The sequence below is a fragment of the Drosophila ficusphila genome, unplaced genomic scaffold (assembly GCF_018152265.1).
Source record: "Drosophila ficusphila isolate 14025-0441.05 unplaced genomic scaffold, ASM1815226v1 contig_198, whole genome shotgun sequence".
Taxonomy (NCBI): domain Eukaryota; kingdom Metazoa; phylum Arthropoda; class Insecta; order Diptera; family Drosophilidae; genus Drosophila; species Drosophila ficusphila.
In genome coordinates this window covers 1,875,466-1,902,920 of record NW_025064092.1, presented here as the reverse complement: position 1 = coordinate 1,902,920, position 27,455 = coordinate 1,875,466, and the positions used below count along the sequence as shown (strand labels likewise).

At 41.9% G+C, this 27,455-nt stretch overlaps 1 protein-coding gene across 1 annotated transcript; it reads right to left on the bottom strand.

The window, feature by feature from the left end:
• Positions 1-3,196: 3,196 nt before the first annotated feature.
• On the bottom strand, positions 3,197-26,947 carry LOC108094660 (dorsal-ventral patterning protein Sog). The gene is made up of 6 exons (XM_017195370.2): positions 25,813-26,947; positions 14,363-14,472; positions 12,598-12,730; positions 6,973-7,032; positions 4,256-6,585; positions 3,197-3,997 (listed from the first exon to the last, which is right to left on the bottom strand). The coding sequence occupies exons 1-6, from the start codon at positions 26,159-26,161 to the stop codon at positions 3,797-3,799; spliced, it is 3,183 nt and encodes a 1,060-aa protein (XP_017050859.1). The 5' UTR covers positions 26,162-26,947; the 3' UTR covers positions 3,197-3,796.
• Positions 26,948-27,455: the final 508 nt, after the last annotated feature.

Below are 27,455 nucleotides of genomic sequence, written 5' to 3'. Positions count from 1 at the left end.
ATCAAAACAAAGTTAGGCAAACGTTTATTCACATTGTATATCAATAAAGTTTTACACATGCTTTGCATATTTGCGGCAATTATCCGCTCGACTGCGAATGCGAATCAGACAGCTTCGGATAATTGATGATTATGAGTACGAATACGAGTATTACCAGAGTGAGTACGAGTACGAATGGAAGGCTGGTTGGGCGAATGGCTGGCTAAATGTCGTGAGCGTGTTTAGTGTGACACATAAATATATGCAGATATGTGCAGATATCATCTGCGTTCGATTTTTATGGTGTGACGGTGGGATATCTGCGATTCGAAGCGAAGGGCTTGGCCGGGCCAACTCAATTAACTGATAGCGCCGCAATGCAAATGGCAGCAGCTTCCAGATGGGAAGCCGATCGATATCCGATATCCCATATCCGAAAGATACTGTCAACACGAACCGATCGACGAACGACGAACGCCACATTGCCAACGCCAACGCCAACGCTCGACTTTCGCGCGTTTCGCGACGGATGCTGCAGATCCGAATCTCCGCCGGCTGCTTTCGGTAGCTGCCACACCCACAGTCGCCACCTATCACCTACCACCACCCACCCACACATGTACACTTAAAAAAAAAAAAAGAATGCCACCTGGATCGAATGAAAACTTTTAAATCTTTTTAGTTCCATGCAAATGTATTTTAAAATATTTTATTATATACTTTATTATATTCATTATTTTATTAAATAGAAAATTAAAAAATCTCTGCAATCTGCCAACTCTTTTCAAATGTTTAAATACGTTTAAATAAAAAATCTTATTAACAAAAGTATCAAATATAGTAATTTTCAAACTGCAATATCGTATAGCGAAAAACAATTTAAGTCCAAAAATATGATATCTTATCCTTTTTTTTCTAAATTGCCTAGAAAATAATTCAAAACATTTCTGAAACTACTACTACAGTAAAATTGTTTCTGTTATTTATATGATATATTTGCCAAAAAAATTATTTAATTTTGTATGATTAATTACCTTATTTAATAGATTTTGCTTTTATGCTGTTTCATTTGTAGATGGCTTTAATGGAAAGCAATTCCACCATTTTTTTCAGTGTATAGAAGCCAGAGTCACAGGGCCGATTGTCGTGCCACTGGGCCGCGCCCCTCGACAGCTCAAAAACGGCATTGGCTAAAGTATATTCATTTGTTTGCCAATCAGCCTGTCAATAATTGTCAACAAGGTGTGACTATGCCAATATTTAATTATTCGATTCCATTCAGCGGCAACCACATCAATTGCATTGCCAACGACTTGGTATTCCAAAAGGCTGCCAACCGATTTGGCTTTTCTAATCTCCACAAAATCTAAAGTGGATCAAGCTAAAAACAGAAAACAAAATTCCACCAGTCGCAGTGATTTAAGCTTTTTTTTATCAGCCAAAAACCTTAAAAAATTGTCAACTTTCCATTGTTAAATTCCGAAAGAAGAACACAATACAATGATTAATTTTATTGGAATCGTAACTGTAACCAAAAATACTTTTCGTGGCAATCTAATCAAGAGATTGGCCGGAAATGTGAAGAAGTCTCGAATGAAAAAACGCCCAAGATCGTAATTGGCCAGGCCAAAATATGGCATTTGACAATCATCATTCTGAGCCACTAAAGCCATTTGGATAATTTGATGTGCCGGTTATAAAAACCGAGATATAATTGGTCTATAATATAGTTTATAGGTTTAATTGTCTGAGTGTCTGCGGCAAATTGCTATTTCGAAAATTAAGTTGCCTAATAGGAAAAAGTCGCCGAAAAAAAATATCGCTTGCCCACAGATCAGTAAAACAAGCTGAATTTGATTGTTAATGTATATATATATTTATATATATATACATATAACATATATATAGACGAATGAATATATTTCGTCTATATTTTGATTCACTCTTTTGTATTTGCATTTCTTGTTATTTGTTCTTAGTTCGGATTTGTTTTGTTTAGTTGTTCTTGCTTTTGCGCATTTGACAAAAACCAAATAAATTCATCATCTCTTGATCGTCGTAAGTAATAAAAAACTAAAAGCTTTTCAATTTTGTAGTTTTTGTTTATTCTCAGTGTGTGCGTTTTGTTGTTGTTTTTGATTTAAAATTTTTGTTTAATTCATAAACACTAAATTTAAGTTATTAGTACAAGTTTGTTTAGCTCATCGTCGTTTTAAATATTTTTGCTTGCAATTAATCAATTATTTAAAATTAATCAATCAATTATTAATAAAATAGAGTATATCATATATGTTTATACAAGCTACAAAAAAAATCATTATATCAATAATAAAAATAAAATAATAATAATAATAATAAGAATAATTTAATAGAATAAAAAATTAATACAATTTCTGTCTGTGTATGCAGTAAATTTCATTTCTTTTTCTTTATTTTTTTCGTTTTGTTCTTTTTATGTGTGTATGCGTGTGCTTGTGTATAAATATGTGTACATGGCATTTTTGAAATAGTTTTCTTTTTTTTAACAAATTTTGTACATATTTATTGAAAGTTTATTCAAAAAATGTATTTTAGTTTTTTAAAAGTATACTCCTAAAAAGAAACACAAACATTTCAATGTGTGTATGTATGTGTGTGTTTGTGTGCATGTCGATTTCTAAATGTATGTGTGCGTGTGTGTGTATGTATTTGTTGTGGCGTTGGTGTGAGTAACAATTAGTACAAAATAATTTCACATTGAAAAGCTGCGTTTTCAACTTCCTTCATTTGCTTGCTTGCGAAAAAACATATTTAAAGCTAATTTTATTTTTGCCATTCAGTCAATCAGTTGAAACTTTTGGGTTGCTAAAATATATCTATCGATACAAATGTCGATAACCACATAATGCGCCAAATGCGTTTCCCACTGTGTTTTGTTTCTCATAAATTATATAGATATATATGTATATATATATATAAATATATATGTATATATAAAAAATATTGTATATATGTATAATCAGAATAATTAGAGTTAAGTTAATATTCCCACGATAGCTGCTGCGTTATCGGCTCGCTTTCAAGTTTCAATTTAAATTTGAATTTAAATGAATTGAAAAGGTTTAAGTATTTCAATAAGTCAAATGTGTGTGTGCGTGTGTGTGTTTTCTAAACTCAGTACAGTTTCAATTTCGAATTCTTTTTGTTTTTGGTTGTGTGTGTTTGTTTTTTTTTTTTTTGTGCTTTTTATGGTTGTTTTTTTCTTGTTTAATAAATTAAAATTTAATTTTAATGTTTTTTTTTTTTTTGTTTTTGGTGGTATTAATGGGGATGCGGGGTGGGGAAAAGAAATTCAGAAAATGCTTTCTATAGAAAATTCTGCGCTGGAGAATTTAAAGCAAACTGCACTGGTTTTAAAGTCCTTTTCCAAGGATCTCACTAACTCTCTATCTCACTATCCCTCTCTACTCTCTCTACTTTCTCCATCTACTTTTCGATTCTCCTCTTTCTCTTGAGAGAATTCTCCTTTCTCCTCGTCGTGTTCTCAAATATATAATACAAGTTTTCATTGCTGCCACATAACAACAACGATCTGTGCAACCGCTTGCACAAGTGTGTGTGTGTGTGTGTGTGTATGTTCGTTTGTGTGGGTGATGTGGGTGGTGGTGGTGCTGGTGTCGCTGTGAGTGTGTCGCTCTGGTTGTGAGTGGGTGGTGGGCGGTGGTGCACTTCGCACTGAGTGATTGAGTGGTGTTCCCCATGTGGATCGTGGATCGTGGATCGTGGATCGTGGATCTCAGTGGATCCTGCTTATCAATCCTCTTCATTCGGTAACCGCTCAGCTGGTGGATCGCTGCTGGTGGTGCGGCTGCCTCTTGTGGTGGCGCCTCGACCGGCGGCACTGGGTGGAGCAGCACTCGTCGATGGCCGGAGCCGCTGCGTCCGGCTTCTCGAACAGCCGCCGCTTGCTGGTCACCCGCGTCTGCTGCTGGCACGTCGAGCGGGAGCAGCGCTTGCGGTCGCAGTTCACCTTGGAGTCCTTGAAGAAATAAATAAAAATAATATTTAATTAGTTTATAGTTCAGAAAAAAATATATGAAAAAAATCTTGATTCAGCAGCAAATCAATTAAATCATAATAAAAAATTCAAATAAAATTGTAAGCAATAAAAGCAAACATATATAAACTTGAACTTGATAATTCCTGCTTTACTTTTCCAAGTGTTTTTCCTATATTGTGTATTGTATCTTTCCCCATTAAAACTTAAGCTAGAAGATAAATTCAAAAGATATCTCACCTTGCAGCGGCACTTGATGCACTTCTGCTCGCCGTGGGACATGAGGATGGGGTGCCACTCCTGCCCGTTCTCGTACACCTTGTTGACCACCTTGCAGCCGCCGCTGGCCAGGACCTCCTCGGCCGTGTGGCTGGGCGATCGCTGCATGGCCTGATCCTGCAGCACGTTCGGGTTGTTCGGCGTCTGCTTGCCGCTCGCCGTGGAGCTCTGTTTGCCCTCCGGACACACCTTGCAGCAGGCCTTCTTGTCGGGTCGGTAGGCCAGCTTCTCGCTGCACTGCAGCGGCGGGCAGACCAGGCGGGGGCACCGGATCTCCAGGGTGAGCGGATCGCAGCTGCAGGTGGTGCAGGTGTCGAAGCCGTTCGGCGGCAGGAAGGGATGCCAGCTGGCGCCGGCGGCATGGAACTGCTCGCCCAGGCGGCAGCCACGTCGCTGCTGCAACAAATCCGTGGCATTGACGGCCGGCGAGGACTGCGGCTGCCAGTCGGCGGGGTCCTTGGAGCCCTTGGCCACGCAACTCGGACAGCACTCGCCCTCCCGCTGGAGCAGCTGCTCCGTTCCCGGCTTGCACTTGAGGGCGGGACACTTGATCACCTCGCAGCTGGACTGGCCGCGGAGACAGGCGCACATCTGGCAGGCATCCTGGGCACTCCGCCACTGCTCCGACTCGTTGTAGAAGCGGCCCGAGTGGAAGCACTTCGTCTCGCCGGTGACCAAGTGGTTGTCGTTGTGATCCCCCGGCACCGGGACATTGTTGTCCGTGTAAACGGGGAAGCAGTGACCCGGCACCTTGGTGCTCTTCAGCTTGCCGCGCAGCAGGAGCTGCTTGGAGTGCTTGGAGTGCACCTCCAGGTAGCAGACACTCATCTCCAGCTTGATCAGCTCGGCGGAGGGCATGCTCAGGAAGAAGCCCTCCAGGTAGGAGCCATTGAATTCCTCGAGCAGTTTCCTGGTCACCGGTGCTCCGATCGCCTCGATGGGCTTCTCCTCCAAATAGAGCTGCAGGTCCTGGGCGGGCACTCCGTTGAGGGTCACCTCGTAGTGCAGATTGCACTCGTTGTCGATGGACATCCAGGCCATGCCCACGGCATGCGGATTCTGTGCCTCCGACTGCTCCTGTCGCTTCAGCAGAATGGGCTCCGCCGAGTCCCTGGCATCCGCCACTGGACGGGGCACCAGTCTGCCGCGGATCAGGCTGCTCTCGTGCTCGGTGGCCACGTTCACGCCCAGCTCACCGGCGTACAGCGACTCCAGTACCTTGGGTCCCAGCTTCTCCACATTGCCGATGGCCTGATTGAAGTTGAAACTGGGCGTGAGATCCTCCAGCTTGGCCTTCCTCTTGCCCTGCTCCTCGATCAGACTGATGTTCGGTCTGTCCCGGGTGTTCACATGCTCCGTTTCGATATTGTAAGCCAAAGAACCATCGGTGTTCAGGTAGACCCAGGCCAGGCCACTGCTCTTGGTGGCGGACTCGGCGCTGTGGGGAGCGAGGAGCGTCTGGAAGATCTCGCAACTGGCGCGGGTGACAATGTGTCCCTGGATGCGGAGATTCGGGTACTTCTTGGACTCCACGATCAGCAGGAGTTTGCCGCGCGACATCAACCGGAGATTCTGAATGGAAATGGGTGAGGAGAGCTCCAGGACGTTGATCTCCGCCGAGGGTTTTCGCACCCGCGGAATCTCATCGAAGATCACCTCCTTCCGCTCCGGCAACTCGATCCTCACACTCAGAGCGGCATCTGCGAACTCCTCTGCTCCGAAGACTCCGTTGAACACCAGGGTGAGATGCATCGAGGAGGCTGCTCCACTGCTGGTGGAAACAATGGCTGTGCCACCAGCTCCGGCCAACTGGGAATCCATCGGTTTGCCATCGGTTTGTGGTGCCTCCAGCAGGGAACTGAACAGCTCCGTCTGGAGAGCCGTGTACTTGGCCACCTTTCCGGCGAGAGCGAGCTCCGACTGCTGTTTGTTGCCCCAGAGGAGCACCACATGGAGGCGATCGTCCCGGAGGATTCGCTTGTAGTCCCGGGGAACCCGTCGCCACACTCCGCAGATCTTGCCCGTGGCATTCTGATAGACACTGAGGGTGCCGGCCAGTGTGGTCTCCAGTTGGTGCTCCTCCAGGATAACGCCGGCATCGTCCACGAACTGAATGGCCCGAGGACGACCGATGCGCGAGGAGGTGTAGAAGGAGTAGTAGAGGTTCTTCTTGTGGAACAGAAAGCGGGCGGTGGCCACCACGTTGTGCGGATTGTAGGTGGTGTACATGGACTTCATCTCCTCGCCCTTCAGGAAGTAGGAAGTGCGGCCCGTCAGCAGCGCAGCGTAATCTGGAAAGGGATTCAAGGGGGTTTCAAATGAGATATTTGGTGGAAAAAGTGCTGAAAATCCTAAACAATATACTTGAAATGCTTTGGTAAAAAAGGTAAATGTAGAAAACAGTCTAACCAAATAATAAGACGTTAGGAAATTTAAGTTCTTTAAGGAATAGTTAAGTTAAATAGTGATTAAATCTTGTGAAAATAAAGGATTTATTATCACACAAATTGTAAGCAATTAAATTCCATTAAAGAATGGCATCAAATAAGAAATATTATCGAAGGGAATCTTGCAATTGTCTCTTAGTTTTCAAACAAATGAAATTATAACCAAATGAGTGCTGTTTCTATATAGAGTATAGTAGTTTCGATCTGGGTGTTCCAGGCTTTTGTACTTACGTTTCATGTTGCGCTCCTCCTCTTCATTGGGCACTGGCACATCCAAGGCCACATCCGTATCTGCAAGATACAATAAAAGTGAAACAGAGCATGAGAATGGGAACAGGACAAATAGTACAAATAGGAATATAAATGAGGATGAGGATAGGAGATGCTGGGCGATAGGAAGCGACCTTAAATGGAATTTAGATAGCAACAAATGCTTCAAAGCAGCCGAACCGCCCGTATTGAGATCAATATTCGTATGTCCATTCACCATCCAAAACTCCCGACATCCAGTGAGCCATGCCATTTGAATGGGCGAGGAACCACCGAGTGTGAATGCTGGATGTGAATGAAAGGCGATGCGGATGCCAGGGGACCGGATCATCGCCATGAATGGCAGAGATCAGGTAGAGCTAAGACCCACTAAGACCCTCTCCCTTAACTTCCACTGCTGTTTCTCCCAGGTGGCATTCATTAATCGTGCATAAATTGAGGAGGGCAGGTAGAACTCAGAACTCAGAACTCAGAGCTCAGAACTCGGATCGTAGAGCCGGCAAGTCTAACCTACATCTAACTAGGGAAGTGCTTTGTGTGTGCGGGTTTACACACACTTCCCGGAATCCACATGACACGCTCATTTACTCCCTTTTATTTTCAGCTAGTTTCCCTTCTTTTTTCTTTTTCTTTTCCTATTTTTTTTTTTTTTTTTTTTGGTGTGAAAGTGGGTGGACACATTTCCGCTGTCCCGCTGATTGACACACCGAGAGGCCAGGCGCATAAATCACCATCAGCGAATCAGGGAGCAAGTCCAAGTCCAAGTCGAAGTCGAAGTGGAAGTCGGAGATCTGAAAACAGAATCCCCCAGCTCTCAGTTCGTTAGAACTGGCAGCCCGACAAAAGCTGATTAAAGTCTCGAAAAAAAAAAAAGAAAATGAAGGAAGAAGTCGGGATTTCTGGACCTCTGTCGATGATGCCGCATTGGCATTTCGATTATTTTATGCTGCTCCTTCGCTCTTCCCAATGCCCAGCCTTTAAGCCGCAAAAAGTACAAAAAATACAACAAAAGTATATGGGGGAAAAAAGGGAAGAATGAAGGAGAAGTTGGGGCCGGCATCGCATAATGAAGGGCGACAAATCTGACACCTTGTATAGCATTTTATTGAGAGGCCCGCAACAGGGTCTCTGCGGCTTCTGCCGTCCGATCTTATCGCCTGATCTTAATACGAGCCACTTCGCCAGCCGGAAAGCCAGAAAGCCATCCACTCATCCAACCATCCACTCATCCAACCATCCACTCATCCAACCATCCAGCTATCCAACCATCCAGCCAGCCAGTTTTGGCCTTAACTTCAACTCGGTTTCCAACTCGAACTCACTTCGCTGTTTTTTTTTTTTTCGCTTTTCATACTCTTTTCAATTTGTGGCTCTACATTCTTGGGGCTTATTGGTGTCTTCGCAGGCATCGCTGCCCTTGAATCGCGCTTGCAGATGAATGAAATTTTCGTTCTTTTTTTCGGTTTTTCGTTGTTTTTTTTCAACTCCTTCTGCCGCTCTGTGTAAGCCAAGATAAATGAGTTTTGGTGTGCACAAAGACGACGACACGAGAGGGGGAGGGGGAGGGGAAGGGGGTTAACCCTTCAGCGGACTGGCGGACAAGCGGACAAACGGACAAGCGGACAAACGGACAGCGGGGGGAGAAGTGAAGTGAAGCCGACAAAGCCGCGACCAAAAGACAAACGACACCTCGGCATTGAGTCAACGCTTTGGTATGTGGGGTCGGCCCCAAAAGAATCTCGGCGGCAGCTCATTAACAAAACTGAAGAATTGAGAATTGAGAAGGGGAAAGGGGAGGGGAAAGAAGAAGGGGAAAAGCAAAGTAACCCATAGAAATAGAATCGTTTGAAAGTGTTCCACTCAAATGTGCGGCAATCGAAGCTACACAGTTTTTCCCAAGAAATCCCGAGCACGTGAGAATGATTTGATAAATCTGTCTCGGATTTCATGTCACATTTACCAGGTGGTGGGATCAACACCATGGATGATCATTTTTATTGATAGAAAGGAGTGGGAAGAAGTTATAACGATTAAATATATAACAAGATCAAATTTAAAGACCTGATAAAAAGAAGACTTTTGATCTCGAGTAATTATTGAAAATTCATGGTGGCATCCACAAAATGTATATGCACTCCACATTCCCCGCTCTAAACGATCCTCAACTCTTTCGTTTCTCCCCCTCCAAACCAAAGAAAAAAAAAAAAAGAGAACCCATTATAATCTCCGGTTTAGATCATTCGATTCAGATAGTTTTCGAACCCGACCCGACGCCTTGTTAGCTCTATTTCTCAGCCTTATCGCGATCCACAATCTCCACTTAGGAAAAAATAAAATAAAATGGGGGGAGAAAAAACAACTGAAGAACTGATGAAAAAAAAATAAAGTAAAGGCTGGAGAGTGGGAATATAATAGACAGTTCCGTTCGCCGCTGCCGCCGATCGAGAACCGATAAAGATAAAGATACAGATAAAGATAAAGTTGAGGATTTTATTGTTCGATGGCGCACCTCACGCCCAACCATAAAAATGAATTTGGACCGGCGATCCTTTTGTGGCACAACAAAGTTGCTGCTGCTGCTGCTGCTGCTGCTGGCAGCTAAAAAACTGAAAGAAAGATCTCTTCGATCTGGATTCCGATCGAAGATCTTAAGATCTTTCGAATAACGAAAATAAAAAGGGATGGACCACAACCACAAAAGATGTCATCAAGTTGAATTGTCAACTCGGGCGACTTCGCCTAATGGGATCGCATCGCATCGAATGGAATCGAAGGCATTAACTTTTATTCTCTACCTGGGGATGTACATATATATATATGCATATATATGCCCCCCTCCCCTCCATTTCCCCTCGCTCTTCTTTACCTTTCTCTCAATTGAGGACCGCCCGCCGTTTGTGGCGGCAAATGAGATAATTTAATAAGCGTTAAAATGCCCGAGTTATGTCATTATAAAAATGAACGAACAAAAAAATACCAGGCATAAATTAATGCCGTTCGGTCTTCTGGTGGTTCAGTTCGAATCGATTCGGATGGTGGTGCTGTTGTTGGTGGTGCTGTTGGTGGTGGTGGTGGAAGAAAGACTGGCAGGCGGAGAGGAGCCAAAAGATTCGATCCCAAAATGGACATTTAACGAAGGTAGGCAATTGTTGATGTTGATTATATGGCCATGTCATGAGCTTCAAGCTCCAGGCATCGACTCTTCGGGCCTGACAACTTGCCCAGGACGAGCTTGAAAGTACAGTGCGGCCAGGCTAAGGGAAACCGCTCAGCTCTCTCCTCAGGATATTCATCAAGCGGTCTCACTGTGTTGGCCAAACAGCAAAGAAATAAGGAAACTAAATTAACTCTTAAATCCTTATTAAATTTAGGTTCACATTTACGCCAGATTTTCTTAGATAATCAGCAGTTTGATTTGCAATTTAAATAAATTTATTTTAATGAAATTGCATCTCAAGTTAATTGATTTATTCAAGTAGAACTCATTCAAGTAGAAAATATCAAACGAAAATATGTAGTAAATTTGAGCTGTGCACTTCCTTTCTAACATTTTCCCTGAATATTTTTCTCAGTGCAGGCATAATATGCGGAGTATGGGGCAAAAAACCAAGTTAGGCAAAAAATAACTTTGGAAACGATCGTTGCGAGCCTGACTGCTGTAGATGAAACTGCTGCCGTTGTGCTTTGTTGCTTTTGTTGCTGCGAAATATTTGTACAATAGCCTGGGCTAGATGGCTATATGGCTAGCTAGATGGCTAGATGGCTAGCTAGTGGCTAGATGGCTAGATGGCTAGATGGCTGACTAGTCAGCCGGTGACTGCGTGAGAGCCAAAGAGTCTCGCTGGAAAAGCCGCGCCCGTGCCTTCTAACTATTTATGGCAAACGAGTTGCGTTGGGAGTTTTCTTTTACCAACAAACCAAACAAAACCAAAAAGCAAAATAATAAAAACCTTAAAAACGGAGGTAAGTAAATAGAAAAAGAAAAGCAGAAGGGAAGGAGGGGAAAAAGTGAAATTGTTTTTGTTTTTTTTTTCGGGTGGAAGGTCCGCGGGTCAACGGCATTTTGCATAAGCAAAAATGAAAAATTGCCACAAAACGGAAACTAATGATGTGATGCAGCGACCGATCGTCTTAACCCCTTTGCAACCGCAGTTGCAGTTGCAGCAGCAGTTGCAGCAGCAGTGGCAGCCCCCTTAACCCCATTCCCGTTTCGGTGGCAACCAGTTTGCCCCATGCCACACAGCAACTGGCAACCAGCAACCAGCAACATGCAACTTGGCAACTGGAATTCAGCCAGCACTCGCCTGATTATGTGAAAAATGTCACAGAGAAAGAGCAACATTTTCTTTCCACACAAAAAATCAAGCAAAAAATAAATAAAAAAAAAAAAAGAAAGAAAAAAATTCACAGTCAATTGTGAATTTAATTCAGGCGGAAAATTAGGCAGCAGCCGAAAACGGTGATTCAGTCTAATCATAAATTATGCACACCACACACACACACACACACTTATAGATTTCTTGGCCAACAGCAAGAGCAGCTGGCAATAAAAGCCGGGTAAAAAAGTGAAAGAAAGCGATTGTTGTATTCAAAATCAAAGCCTAACTCCCCGTCTTGGCAATTGGTAATTCGTAATTGGTAATTCGTAATTGGTAATTGGTCTATTAGGGCGTTTCGAATGCGTTTCGAATGCGGCACGTGCGCCCCCAAATGGGACCCCTTTAAAGTGCTCGAATAAATACTTGAAATACTCTTGTTGTTCCGATAATATAACCCCGCCAAAAATAACAACAACTTCAGGCGCCGTTCGGGCGATATAAAATAGATTGAAAATAAAACAAAAGCGCCGAACAGGCACACAAAAAAAAATAAAAAAGAAAAAACACGAATGGCGAGCGCACAAAATAAATAAAAATGCAAAAGTCACCAACAAAAAATCGAAAGAAAATACAACAAAAAATACGAAAAAAAGAAGAAGAAAATTGGTATAAAATAAATACAAAAAAAAGAGATCGGCACCACATGCTCTATGGCCATTATCCGAAGTAGTGGACCAAGGAATATCGGAATATAGGAATCATCGTCTGACTGAGACATAAAAACGAAATATAAATTGCGTAGCGCTGACCTTCATTTCGGGCCAAGTAATTTTTCATAAACAATTTACGCGTTTCGGCCACGTACATATATACACATTTTATACATATATATAAAATATATATATATATATATTGGTTTGGGGGGACATTATAGCATCTTGTTTGTGTGGCAGCTGCCTCAGATGCTACGCTTAATTATTCACGAGTGTGTGGTGGATAAACCAAAAGATATAGCCAATCTAATCCCGATTTATGCCCTCAAACAATCCATTGTAGTTGTCAAAATATTTAAACATTTTAGGGAAATTATTAATGTACAAAAAAACAGGGGAAATTCTTAGCTAGTTTTGAATGGCAAAATAAATTAAGAGAGAGTTCTTTCTTTTTTGGTTGCTAACTTTAGGCCAACTTGAGCTACTGCCTGAAGCATTTGTGTTGTTGGTTTTGTAATCGATATGGTATCGGGATATAGTATGTGTGGACTTACCGTTCCGATCGCCGGGACAAGTTTTGCAGCATTTTCCGGGCAGCGAGATGGGATCATCGCATTTGGCCGGCGGACACTCGTTCTTAATATTGCGACACTGGACGCGTGCAACGATGCGGCGCTTCTTGGGTATCTAAAAAAAAAAAAAACAAATCAAATTAAAAAAAAAACGAAATAGAATAAAAAAAAAAACAAATGGGAAAAAAGCTGAAGCGAAAACACTCGGAATTAAGTTGCGAGCGAGTGGAGCGGCGAAATAAGAAATTAATTGGAATTAGTAATGCAGATTCCCAGGCCTGTCACCTGTCTTTTGGCCGCCTTGATTTATGCCTTGTTAGCAACCGAATCTGGTCTAAATCAAGCTGCGATCTCCGCCCGATATCGGCTGCTATATAAATATAGCGCACCGCCTGTCCGCCGTTTGTATTTTTTTTTTATTTTTTTTGTTCTTCCTCCTCATAATTATATTTTTATGAATTCGCCAGCAGTTCTTTTTTGGCTGCTGTTTGTCTTTTTGATGTTCGTCGGGTTTTTTATTATTAATTTTTATTGGTCGCCAGCGTCGCTGAACGATGATGATGTTGCCTTGCCGCTGTGCTTAAAGTTCAACAGCAGCAACATGTTTTAAATAAGTTTATGATGTGCTCATTTGCGACGCTTGCAGCCAACATAAATTATAATTAATTAATTTCAAAGCTGACTTTTATGCAATGCACATTAAAAATTAACGAAGAAGAATCTCAGCGCGAATATAGGTAAATGCGCACTGGAGAAAATCGCCGACCACATACTATATAATATAATATATTGCTGAATAAATATCGGTGTGTGTATATGCATAGGATATATCTGCGTATATCTGGCCCGTCTGGTCCATCGCAGACTAGCAACAACAATTCACAACCGATGGCGTCAATTAATTTTTGTCTCCCGACCACCAGAATACGCATCTATATCTACAATATATGAGTACGGTGTCTATATCTATATGGGACCTGCTGTTTTTTACTTCGACGAGGACACGAGTGTGACATTTTTATGTGTCGCTTGGGAAAATTGCTCAGCATTGCCCCCTCGCTTTTCCCCTCCCCACTTTTCCCCCATTTTTTTCTTCAGCTTTTTTGCTTTGCAGTGCAACAAATTGTTTCGTTGTTGTTTCTTTTTTTTTCTCGGTATTTTTGCGTAATTCGATCGAGCATCCACGAAAATGCTGAATGCTGAATGTTGAATGCTGAATGGTGAATGCTGAATTTGTTTTTCAATTTGGCAAGGCTGAAATGCCGGCTGTCTATAGGAATATTTGGCTCTGATTCGTAAGATATCGCATAAAGAGCTCTAAAATCGATATTAATCATGCGTGGAAATGCCATAAATTAGGCGCGTCCAAACTGAAAACTGAAAACACAATTATTTTCATTCGGCTCTCACTCGGTGGCAGCATTTTCCCTGCGATTTTCTTTGGCTTGTTGCGAATGTCGACGGTCATTAGTCAATTTGCTCGCCCATCAGGCGGAATTTCTTAGCTATTTGCATCTGAGGTGAATATTTCAACTATTTTTTTCATGGCCTTTAACAGTGGGTAAATTGGCTAAGGAGTTCTGCATGTTAATGGGACTTTCTACGGATTTTAATTGCTGATTTTTCAGCTACTTTTGAGGAGAAATATTAAATATTTTTCTAGTTTCCTTTGCAAATAAATCTCTTTAATTACCCATATTTAATCCTATATTTTACTAGCTTAATAGTAATTAATTGGTTGACTTACCGCCACGCATTCACATTTGATGCAGTACATAACGCCGAAGGGTGGACCCAAGTCCGCATACCAGGTCGAACCCAACTCTCGAAGAACTTTGCCAAACTGACATTCGGTGACTGAAAGTAAAGGAAATCAAAATGCTAAATTAAATCTCTGAATCTATTTTGTTCTGTTTTTGTTTTATTCTGTTGTGTTTCCTCAATTGCCATTTAAGATCTATGGGTTTGTGTGTATGTTTACTTTATTTTTGCAGGTTGTTGGCGCCAGTCGCCAGTGCAATTGCCTATCTATCTTTATATACATACTCGTCCATATAATATATATATTTATATAAGGCAAACAAACGATGCCCGTATATCAGCGGCACATGATGATGATGATGATGCAAAGCGAGGTTAATAACAATAATGGAAATTCATAAAATTCAAATGACAGACGCCCACAGCTGCACAAAAAAAAAAAATAAAAAAAAGATGGAATCTGGAAAAGGGGATTGCCAATCGATCAGCAGCTAATTAACTTCAATCGAAGGAGCTACCCAGTTGGAAGTCCCACTTTTTGGCTTCGATTTGGGTTGGGGTTTCTCTTTGCTTTTCGTTTTGGGTTTGGGCTTGGGTTTGGGTTCAGGTTTTCCACTCCGATTCGGGTGGGCAGAGCGATGCAATCAGAATTGCAGAACGTTTTCAGCCAAAACCGGCGAAACGAACAACAACAAAAAAAAAAAAAGACAAACTGGCGCCACATTCGCTGAGAGGCGTTGAGTCGCTTCCGGCAGCGTTTTCAATTACAAATGCAAGCCATTGCACAGCGAGAAAGTTTGCCATACTTTACAGAGTGAAAAAATGTATGTTCAACATTTTTAAGATTTTTTAAAAATGAAGGTTACCAACAAATAATTAATTCCCTATTTTAGATAGTAAGAAAATGAAATGTACATTTTGTTTGCCTAAAAAGTAAACATATTTTTTCCCTCTGTAGGTAAATGGAATGAAGAAGAAGCGGCGTCTCTCTGGGGCGCCAACAAGTGTCAAATTGTGGGATTGAATCGAAGAAAAGAAAAATACGAGGAGGGGGCAGCATCCACTTTGATAGTCTCAATTTCATTAGCCACATTTTTTGGGATTACGTTTTCGATTTCGGAGCTTCTCGTTAATTGGAAGCGCGCGAGCGGCCAAACTTTTGCACAAAAATGCCACAAACCGTATGCAAATCGAAAACGCGACGCGTTATATTATTAATATATTTGAAATAAACCAACACAGCACACAATCGCCGGTGTCTCGGCAAAATTATGCTAAAACTTTTGGCGCCACTCATAAAAAATGTAAACGAAACAAAAAGACAAAACGCCGCAGCAAAGTAAAGAGAAAACGATAAAAAAAAAAAAACCAAAACAAAATTTATATACATATATAGAGGCAAAGGCCCAAAATCGGAAACTTTCATGGCAATGAGTTTTTGGGGGCGGGACGGCGGTGGGGAAAATAAATTAAATTTAATCAAAAGGCGGCGGCCGAAAACGCGACAAAAACGCGCTGGAAACGCATGAAAATGCTGATGAGTACAAAATCTTTTCAGGGAACATCGAATTTCAACTAGGTAATGAAAATTGCAACTAAACAAACATGTAAAATATAAATATTAATGAAAAAGTATTTTTATAACTGCCTGAAGTAAATAAACATTGAAATGGACTCAATCTACTGATATTTTTCTGTGTGTATCAAATCGCCGGCAGTTGACACCTGTTGTCGGTGTTTGAGAACTGTTGTTGTTTTCTTATTTCTTCTACTATTTTTTGTTGTTTTCATTTGTGTGGCTCCCCCACGGTTATCGCACACATCATTCACGATTCCATATCTCTGGCCATGCTGCCCTGATAATCGCTCCTCCGACGCTTTCGCATTTGCTCGCCAAATGCCACAATAGCAAGTAGTAAAGGTAATAAAAAAAAAAAAAAAAAAAAAAATAGGAACAATAAACCAATTAGGAGAATACACGTGATAGTGGTTGATAGTTGGTGGGTTGGTGGGAAGCCTTTGGGGGCAATCGCACCACCACTGAGCCACTGAACCACTGAGATTCTCAGCTGCCAAGGGAACCAAAAAACCGGCAGGTTAGCAAACCATCTCCGCCGAATAACCAAATAACCAAATCACCAAATCTGCCGACGGACGATCCGAGGCGCCATGGCGTATACGTGATAAGTGGCGCTAACGACGCGCGACGTTTATCAATTTTGTTGCTGTGTTTATTGTTGTTGTTATTGTTGCCGTTGCTGATTTTTGCTGCTGCTGCTGGTGCTGCTGCTTCTGCCGCTTGTCATTGGCGCCAGTTTTATTTGCGTGCGAAACAATTTAAATACAACAACAGCGGCGAAACAATGAAAATAAGCCCCGCGCAATAGATTTATTTGTATGTATGCTATACTATGCTATAGAGGAATAAACCAGATCAGGGGAATCGGTCGGGATCGGGATACTTTTTGCGGGGATATAGCGATAATCCCCAGGCATCAGTTCATTAATCATCTCGCGAATCTTGACACTTTTCACCGAATTAATTAGATAGAAATTTCATTTAATTTCACAAATTAGTTGGCGAATTAGGAGGGATTTATTTTTAATCAGCCAAAAGCATTGCAATTTAAATACAAATATAAAGCTGATATGAAAATAGATGTTTTCGTAGTTAATAAAAACCCAATTAAGGAGTGATTGATGGCAAAAGAAATATTTGTTGAGTGTGTGGAAAAAACCAAGTTTGTTCAAACAAAAGCGATACCGAAATTGGGGAAATTATAGAGCCATAATAATAATAATAATAATAATATGGCACTGGTTTCATTTCTTTTTTTTTTTTTTGCGGGCCATCTTTGGCGCTATCTCACTCTCCTGACACTCCACTTCCTGTTTTCAACATCAGCTGTTGTTTTTGCCATTATTATTATGTTGCCACAATTTGTCTAGACACTTTTTGATGTATGACCGCGAACAAAAAACGCGGCCAATTTCGGTTTTTCGGCTTTTCACTGATTTGTGCGCGATTTCTGTGTGCAAAAATCGCAATTTGTTTGTTTTGTTTGTTCGGCTGTTTGCCTATGCACTTAAGTAGAACCGAATTTGTTTTCGCTTTGCGCTCGAATTCAATTCTGATCATTTCCAAATTGATTGACAAGCCAAATGGGAATAACAGCGAAATTCGAACAATATCCATGTAAATATTTTGTGCAAAAATCTAAGAAATTGCAGCGTGGGTGCAACAACAACAACAAAAGCAACAAAAACAATACAAGAGCATTCCACACGCTTTATTTTTAAGTTTAATTTAAGACGAAATGTCTAGAAATAAATTGTTCTTGTTCGCTCATCTTCGTCTTTTGCCGCCGCTGTTTTCCCCTTCTCTCTTTTCTTATTTTTTCCCAGTGCATTGACTCACACATATTTGTGCAGAAAAAAAAAAAAATGAAGGGGAGAGTGCGGGGGTAAATGTGCAACAAATTATGGTGCATCAGCGGAAAAAAAGAACGTTCAAAAACTCGAAAGTGTCTGGCCAAACATTTGCAGCACACGAATCATTAGCAAACAAATGTTAAAAATACTAAAGACATCCTCTCATTTCAGCATTTTCCGTTGCCAGGCGACAAAATGTGGCAAGTCACTTTTGAAAACAGGTGTTAAACGGTTGCGAAGTAATTAATTTGTAAGCTAAATCTTTGCTACATGTAATAATTTATGAACTGATCACACGAATTAAATTTAGTGACAGAAAATGGTTTATAGATGCAGAAAATATTTTAAAATATTTATAAATTCTAAGAACATGTTTAAATATTTTTTGGAATTCAGAACTCTAGTTTTTGACCATTTTGCGGGGTGTGCCAGCATAAAGACAACAAACTAATGGTCTCTATATTTTTTTGTGTGGCTCTGCAATGTGCTAATTACAGTCGAAAGAAACAGGACCAAAAAGCCTAAAAGGGGGGAGGTTTTCGGGGCGGTTTGAAGGGGTGTTTTGGGTTGTGTGGATGTGTCATCGTGTTGGTGGTTCTGTGTCTTCGGTGGCCAAAAGGAAAATGGACCAAAAGATTTTCGCCTGTTGCCAAATGCGTTGCACTGCGCTGACTCACATGACGCAGAACGAGCGGCGTCGAATTGTCGGCTATTTTTTGTAGACCCCGCACACACACACACACACACAACCAAATCCATATAGCTATATACTTGAGATCACACACACAGAGGTATATAGATAGAGGTATATAAATATATATACAGGGACAGAGCGAAGTGCCTTTGAAAATTTTGGCGCTCGTACGCGCTTTTAATTGAGTTAAAAGATCAGCACAGATCGGTGCATATAGCTGTGCGAAATATATAGACCAGGCCGAAGCTGTTTTCATTTATCTATACATCACACACACACATACATATATAATATATATGTATTTATATTTGTTTCTATATATTTATTTATTTTCCTTCGTTTTTTGCTGCTCTTGTTTAATGTTATTTTTATTCTGCGCCTTAATTAATTGTGGCAAAATAATTAGCGCAAATGTTAAAGCTCAACGTTGGATATCATAAAATTCAATGAAAAGCAAAAGACACATCAAATAAATGTTGTTGTTCTTTTTAAGATCGATTCGCCGAGAATCCCCAAGATGATATACATTTTTTGATGGCCAGAAAACATTTTTAATATTTCTCTTGTGTTTTTTTCTTTTCGAGGTGGCTTTCGATTTTCGGAAACGGATGATTGCATTTTTCGGGTTCTTGAAATTTGACAGCTACGAGTGTTGAACTGTCAATCAGTCCATCGGTCAATCAATCAATCAATGGGGAATGGAATGAGGTAAAGGCGGCAAACAACAAAAAACCGCGATAAAACTAAATAAAATATTTGTTCAAATGGTTGGCCAGCGACTTGTTTGTTTTATAAGCAATTAAATTATTTAAGTGCAAAGCAAACAAAGTCGAAATGTCTTGACTTTACTCTGTTTTTTTTTTTTTTTTTTTTGGGGACACGCCAGTTCTAATGAAGATTTCTAATGGTTGATTAAGTGCGTCGCTCAAAGGCGGGTAAAAGTGCACAGCAAGAAAAGGGGAGTCACTTATTTAAATCAGATTGATATCAAATAATTTCAATAAGATTTTGTGCTATAAAAACCAAAGAAAAGTACGGAATCGATCTTCAAATTGAATTTGATTTTTATCCTTAAAGGTTTCTAGATTTTTTTCTGAGTGTGGGGGCGGGGCAGGGGCGGTTTTCCGAGGGAGCCTTGTCATCATCGCTTGTGGTCGCTTGGCCGTTGATAATTTATGACAGCCGCGGAAAGAGAGAGCAAACAACAACATCGAATGTCGGTGGCAACAAAGCAAACAACAACAACAAAACCAAACCGATGGACAAATACTAACCCCCCACCACCCACTCCCTGCCCAGGTGAGCCACCCACCCACCGCCACTCCCCCAACTACCGATTTCACAAAGGAATAAATAAAGTTCAAAAGTGAAAAAGCCGCAACGCGTTTAAAGTCGCCAGCGAAACGCCCCCAAAAACCATAAGACGAACAAAAAAAAGAGGGGCTCGTTCAATTCTTGCGGTTCTTTCGCTTCTTTCTTCTGGGGTTGTAGCCAAGAATTGCTAAAAAAAAAATTACGAAAGAATGAAAATTTCCCTACGCTGCATTTTGGCTTATGTAAAAGTCTAAAATTCAGTTGTTGGATAAGCAAAAAAAAAACCAAAAGATAACTGTGCGTTTCTAAGAAATCGAAAAGAAAGAATGCGATTTTTACAACTAATAGTTAGTCCATTAAAGGAATTAAAAATATTTAAAGAAAACATCCACAAAGTTCTCTTCTCTGTTGATAAACTATTTTTGGTGCGCCATAAATCTTCGCAAATTGCAATTCAGCTTTTGCTTCAGTGGCCGCTATAATGTAAAATCTATAATATGACTGCAATTTGGATTCCGCCTTTAAATACCAAACGATCTATGGATCATTTCTATACAAACATATATATACATGTTGCAGTCTTTCTATATCTTTCTATTTCCTTGCTTTTGTTGCGTGCGAGTTTATTTTTATTTTATTTCACTTTTTCACTTTTTTTTTGTTTTTGCTATTTTGGAACAGTCAACAAGCGGCGGCAAAGCTACAACAACACTAACAATGAAGACCCGGCCTGGCCGTAAACATTTTCAATGACTATTTTTATTTTTGTTGGTTTTAGTTTTTGCATTTTTCATACCCCCCATATCCCATATATCCGATATAGCCCCACTGACGTTCGTGTGTTCGTTCGCCTTCCTTCGACTTCCCATTTACAAACCAAATCACGCGACTGCGACTTGCCCCGCACAGATGTCTACAACAACAATACCAACAAATGCAACAACAACAATTGCAACAACAAATACAAGAACATTTGAATACGTTGGCGGTTTTTCGTTGTTGTTGTTGTTGCTGTTGTTGTTGCTAGCTAATTTTAAATGCGCTGATAAGTTGCACAAATATGTTGAGGATGTATTCTTTTTATTTTTATTTTTATTCCTTTTTATTTTGTATTTTTTTGGGGTTGCAATGAATGGGCAGACAATAACAGCAACAACAACAACAATAGTAGCAACAACAACCGGCTAAAAACGCGTCACGCGACACGCGATTTGCGGGCGTTTTTGGGTTTTTCTTCTTGTTTTGGTTTTTTTTTTTGTTGGTTTTTGGTGGGCGTTTTTAGCACGAAAATACGAACCGAAAGATTTGATTTGCCCCATGTGCGACTATTAAAGGGTAAATTTAATTGTCGAGCTATGCAATTGCATGCCCAATTGCGAATGGTTTGTTTGGCGACAAAAATCGCCAGAAATTTTTACACAAAATATATCGTTTTGAGAGCCAAAGGCGGCGAAATGTATGCAAAACACATTTAATTTTATTTTTCGACCGGCTGTTGAAATAGTCATCAAAGGGTTTTTGCTGCACATCTATGAAATATTTTTGCGCTTTTCATCCCCATTTAATTGAATACATTTTAGGGCCTGTTTGCTTTTTCTAGAAAATTATTCAAATACCTATATTTATCGTAAAGGAAAAAGAACAACTTTGTTGCTGTTGAACTTTCTTAAATGCTGAACCAATTTCTGTTGATTAATTTCGAATTACTTAGTAAATTAGCCAGTTGTTTTCCCATTCTCGTTGAACTTTCAGCCTTGCAACACCGACAAGAGAGCCCATTGAATTTTATTTCCCCCCATCAAATAGCCATAGAAAAATGGCAAATTGATGCTCAACAACTGATAGAACCTTCATATCATTATTGTTGTTGTTGTTCTTTTTTCAGAGCGTTTTCTGCCGACTGAACGACTATCAGCGATCCGCAATTTAGATGATGCGTGCGAATGCATCTCTCATTTAGAGAAAGGCCCGAGAAATGGGTCTTCTCATGAGGGGGGTTTTTCGTGCGGGAAGGGGGAAAGAGGGGGGTTTTTCAGGGGGGGAACTGTGTGGCGCTGATTGCGCCTTGATAATTAATGCATGGCAAGAATGCGGCATGTGCTAATGAAAGGCATGGCAAATGCCACCGAGAGACGCAGATGGATGGCGCCCATAAAAAAAGAGCCCAGCACAAATCTGTTATTAGCTGTCAACTTTTCGCCGCTCTATGACTATCTTTTCTTACCATTTTTTTTCCTATTTTTTTTTTTAGGTTTCCTGTCTTTTAAGGGTTTTTGTTTTTTTCTTCGCTTTTCGACCCAATCAAATTGCAACTTCATTCATTGGAACGGAAACGGCGCGGAGCCTACGGATTCGATTCAATGAGATCGTATCGTATCTATTTTGCCTACGCTCTTGGCCAAATTAATTTACGCCAGACACATAGGCTGATTTTTTGTCGAGTTTTTCTTCTTTTTTCTCTTTTTTTTTTTTTGGTGTGTGTATTAATTCCCCCCTATTTTTTGTTGTTGGTTGGTTTTTCGGGGTGGGCGAAGCGGAGTTTTCTGCAATTTGACACCTTGTGGGCATTAAGTGCTTCCTCTGCCCACACGATGCGGCGACGCCTCGTCTCCTCCTCGGCTCGTCTGTGTGGCAAATGCAACAAATTGGTTGCATTTTCACAAGGGGTGGAGAGGGGGAAAAAGGGGAGGGGGGGGCACCACCGAATCGAGCCGTTTCCCCCTTTTTGGCTAGCTGACATGCAACTGACAACGACGACGGCGGCGGTGGCTCATTTCGGGTGGCTGTCGCAGACGGCCCCAAACAAACGTCAGACAGTCTTCGGCTTTGGTTTTGGTTTTGGCTTTGGTTTTGGCTTTAGACCCAGCTCGCTCTTAACGTGATTCGTGCCGAATCCCCGCCACACTCGGAAATACTCTAACTAGGAGGCCCACAAAATGTGGCAGGAAATGTGTGTACTTTCATTCAGTTTTAAGCTACAATAGAGCAACCAATATTCCTATTGGTTATAACTAAAATCAGAAGATATATTAGCTAACTAAACAAATACCTTTTAGAGTAATGGTAAATACAATATTCTGTATAAATAGAAACCATTTTCTGATTTTTTAGGCATCCCAAGCTGACTTTAAGCTTTTTGTTACCAAGAATCCTTTGTAGATTTTTTGGCATTTCTAGTCAGGGATATGAAAGCTCGTATCCTGACTCTACCTATGAAGAGAGTATCTAAAGCTTCGGCTTTGGCCATCCAGCTCTTTTTCCATCTTCTTCGCGTTTCGTTTTCTGCCGCTGCCGCCGATGATCATGATATGTTTGCCGAGATCCCAAAACGAAACGAAATGAACGGAACGATTTTTTTTGCCGTTGCCGGCGGCTTGTTGTTGTTCTTTTTGTTGTTGTTGTTGTTGTTGTTGTTGGGGCTGCTCTACGTAGGCACATCTTGATCTTTTTCGTTGCCTTTTTTCGGATTCATTTTTTTTTTGTCGGTTTACGTTATTTTTTTTTGGAGTTTTTTCTTGCGTTTTTTTTTAACGTCCGCTTGGTTGTGTGAGTGTTGTGTTTTTTACACGCATTCATTAAAAATAAGTTAACAACTTTTTAACACCTAACTGGGCGGCAGACAGTTGAATAAATGAATTATGCTGACGAATGGCGGCACCGTGGGCTGCCGATGGGGAATGGGGATTTGGGAGAAGGGGAAGGGGAAGGGGGGATAAGGGGGAACTTGAGGGTTTGGGGGATTTAGATGGCAAAGGGGTCGGTCAGCTTGTTAATCAGTTAAATTAAATGCGAAATGAACAAAACGAATTGGCTGGTAGTTTGCTGGCTCCGTCTGCGTGGTCTTTGACGTTTGATTAGCCACCAGTTGGGTTCCGAAACCCACAAAATACAACAGCAAAAAATAAAAAAAAAAATTCAAAGAGGCGGAGGGGGAAAAAAGAAGCGGACGCCCAAAAAAGAACTGTTTTGGTAGTTGTTGCTACTCGGCGCGGTGCGTTGGCTTTTCATTCATTCTTTAAAAATAAAACGAGAAAAAAAAAAAAACGAAGCAACAAAAAAAAAGGGGCAACAACGACGGATAAGTGTGTCTGGTGGTTGGGGGCTCGCAGCCATATAACGACTAAATTATGCTAAGACTTTGTATAAACAGAGATCCCGGGAAGTGGAAGTGGGTGCCAAATGGGTGGGTAGGATGCAAGTCGCGCGTGGGCGTCAAAGTGTGCCATCTACGAGCATACGATTGCCCACGAGAGAGCGTGGCCCGAACCAATTACCAATTACCAACCGACAACTCAACTCATTTCGCCGTGGCAACATTGTGCAAACGACCAACGATTTGGGGGAAACTTTGATAAAACGTTTTGTGGGTTGGGATTTTAGGTATCCCAAGGAAATGGTTAAGCCAGATGGCTTAAATACCGAGATATTCGAACTGGAAGTTCGTACTATATCATCCTCCATGACTGTTTGCGGTAGTGCTAAGACGTAAACCTGCCAGATTAACTTTAAGCTTTTGGGTTGTGCAAGCAATGCCCCGCCCGAGGTGCAATCATTATTCGTTCCGGTTCCGGCACAAATCCCCGGGATCTACAGGGCACCAAGCCGTGATCACCGAGCAGCAAGCAAACCCTAACAGAACCTGTTAATCATCATTACGATCGGGCTGCATTGTGTGTAAGCCGAGAAACGTTTCAAAGTCGCGCTGCAACGTAAACCGCAATCTGTTTTTAATTGAAAATGCAACAACGCCAGCGGACCAAGAAAAAAACATTCAGAGGAGGGGGAAGGGGCAGAACGGCAAGTTGGGAACATAATAGTATGCGATATATGTGGTACAGGGAGCCGGGGAGCTCCGCAAACAGGAAATGCAGCTAATCAAGCGTGTGAGTTGCAACAAATTGCAATTGGGTGCCGCTCTCCAGTTGCCCCGATCGGTCTATATATCTTCCCTGTGCATACAATGTGCACAGTACAATATATGTATATTTATCTGGTAAGCGGCTTACGGTCGCCGGTGCGTCTGCGCAACGCAGGCAGCAAGCGGAAGGGAATTCCCGCTTTCCGGATTAGCAAACACAAAATATTGGGCGTACAATAAAAAGAAAAAAAAGAAGAAGAAGAAGCAGGAGGAAAATAGGGAATATCCCGGATCCCGACCCCTGGCGGGATTAGAGGTGCGAGCAGGTCCCGCCTCGACTCGCCACCGGCTGGAATTCTACCTGCGGGGATTTCCCCGCACCGAAAGCCAGTACGACCGTATAGGGTATATGGCCTGTGAGCCGATGGGCCATAGAGCCGCACAACTGCCGACGGCGGCCGACACGGCGTATGCGCAATGGGCAATGGAAGTTATGCAACCACAGGCAAGGAAGAAATATTAGAAGTGCTGGGTGGATGGGTCTAGAATTTCCCTAAATTATATCTTCCCTTTTTCGGTTTATAGAGATTGATGACATTGATATACAATATGACATTGCAAATATTAGAAATCATATATTTTAAAACGCGACTTCCCAATTTCTGGTTCTCACGCATTTAAAAAATTCTGGCTTTCCTATTTTTAAAAAGCTATACGAATTTAATTCCCACACTTTAGTAGTTTACATATTTTTGAATATTACTGACTTTTAAAATCTATTATTATGGGTATTTTTCTAAGAATTGACACTGTTTTAAAAAGCAATTGTGGGTACTCTGCATTAAATTAAGAACTGCTGGTTTGGGATTTTCCGATGATAACCGTTTCTATTTGGAAAGTTACAACCTATCTAATCTCCTGGAAAAACCATTAACTTCAAGAATACTTTAAATTGAAATGGCTGAATATCTGAGCTCGTTGGGTTTTCTATTTTTGCAGCCGGCGCTGTTTGTTCCCCGGTTACTTAGCAAGTCGGAAAAAAGAGGGAAAATGCAAAAAAAAAAAGGCGAGGGGGAAAAATGGCAATTGACATACGATATGGTAGAGATGGAGGAATATGTAGTTGGAGGTGACTTACCCGCTGGTCGATTGGACCGCCTGCCCGTGTCGGACTCCTCGAACATGAGCGGCGCATGCCGGCGGCCCTCCGTCCCGCCCACCAAGCACACGATTATCAGTCCGGCGATGAGCAGGTGTCGCAGGTGGCGGATCACCGGGCTGGCGGCTCCGCTCTTCTTGTTGTTGTTCTCCCAGCTTTCCCGGCTTCTGCAATTGTGGGTGGGGGTGGTGCTTGTGGTGGCGGCGGTGGTGCTTGTGGTGGTGGTGTCCTCAGTGTCGTTGTGGCTGCAACTCCTTTCCAGGAGCGGTACTGTGCCGGTGGCCGTGGCCCACTCGATTCCGATTGATTTCCTTTGCTTGCTGGCCATTTTCTTTATCTTTATCTTTTACTTTTAGCTTTTTTTGGACTTCTTCGATTGATTTCTTTTGTAGTATTTCAAAAATGAGCGGCTTGGAAAGCACGTTTCACACAGTTATGAACAATAACAAAAAATATATAAAAACAAAGGTCGCAACGCACACAAACACACACTCAATGGATATAGATATAGTATAGAACCGATTCCGATTCCGATTCCGATTCTTGTACTTCTCTTGCAGATTAGATAACACACGCGAGTTTCGCGCGCCGATTTATTGGATTTATTCTATTTGCTGTTTGTTTTTTATTCGCTGTTTTGTTTTTATATTTAGCGGCTGCATAAATTTGCGTTTTTCGTTTTCAGTTTCGAGACTTGTTTTCTTTACTTCTATTATTATTTTCAGATATTTTTTTGTTTGCTTGTTTGGCTTGCTATAACACCACTATATGTATATATGGATCGGCTGTGGTGTGTATATATATTGTATGCTCTGGAAAATAGAGTCGATCTCGGATGGGGATTACGACAACGGCAACGCGAGTTTTTGGCTTTTAGCGTTTGGCGTTTGCGTTAGCGGTTCGGCGTTCTCGGCGACTTTTTATCTACTAGATAGCTGGCGGTGCGAACCGCCGTGTCTATATGGATTTTGGATCGTAGCGCTCTCTAGCTCTCTGTCTCTAGGTCTCTAGCCCTCTCTCTTTCGCTCTCCGTGTTGTTGTGCGGTTGCGAACGCTTGGTAAAATAATGTCCACACGGTATCGGGCGGTTGAATAAATAAACTACCAACAAGCCAGCGGCGACGTCGGCAGCGACGCAGGCAGCGCGCCAGCTCGCTCTCTCCTCCACTCTCTATTCCTCTCTCTCGCTCGCTCTCCCAATCGCTCCCTCTCTCTCTCTCTCTCGCGCGCGCGCACACACACACACGATCGTTCGTTCGGTTCGGCTGGCTGCGCTCGTGTGTTTGTTTTTGGCTTGCAATTTTCGCGAATGCAGGTGTGTGCGTGCGAGTCGCGTGTCAAAGAGATGCTTATGCGATGACGAACGACGCAACTTCAAGTTGAACGAGCGGCAAGCAGCGCTGCCAACGCTTCGGCGTCGCGGTCGCTGCGCCTGCGCAACTTGCTCGGCAACATGTTGCGTTGCCATGTGCAACATGTTTCCAACCGGCACTCTGCCTCTCGCTCGCACACACCCATAAACACACTGTGGTTGTGCAAATTTCCGCTGCCAACGCCGCTGCGTGGGCGTGAGCAGCGCATCCTTTCGTCCCTCTCTTCCCTCTTTTCCTCTCTCTTTCTGC

Bases quoted from the DNA above. Each gene is read 5' to 3' on its own strand.
- LOC108094660 (XM_017195370.2), bottom strand. From the start codon at position 26,161: ATGGCCAGCAAGCAAAGGAAATCAATCGGAATCGAGTGGGCCACGGCC. The intron at 12,731-14,362 runs GTAAGTCAACCA...TTTTTTTTTTAG, and splicing joins TCAAATGTGAATGCGTGGCG to ATACCCAAGAAGCGCCGCAT. The intron at 6,586-6,972 runs GTAAGTACAAAA...ATCCCTTTCCAG, and splicing joins GGAGGAGCGCAACATGAAAC to ATTACGCTGCGCTGCTGACG.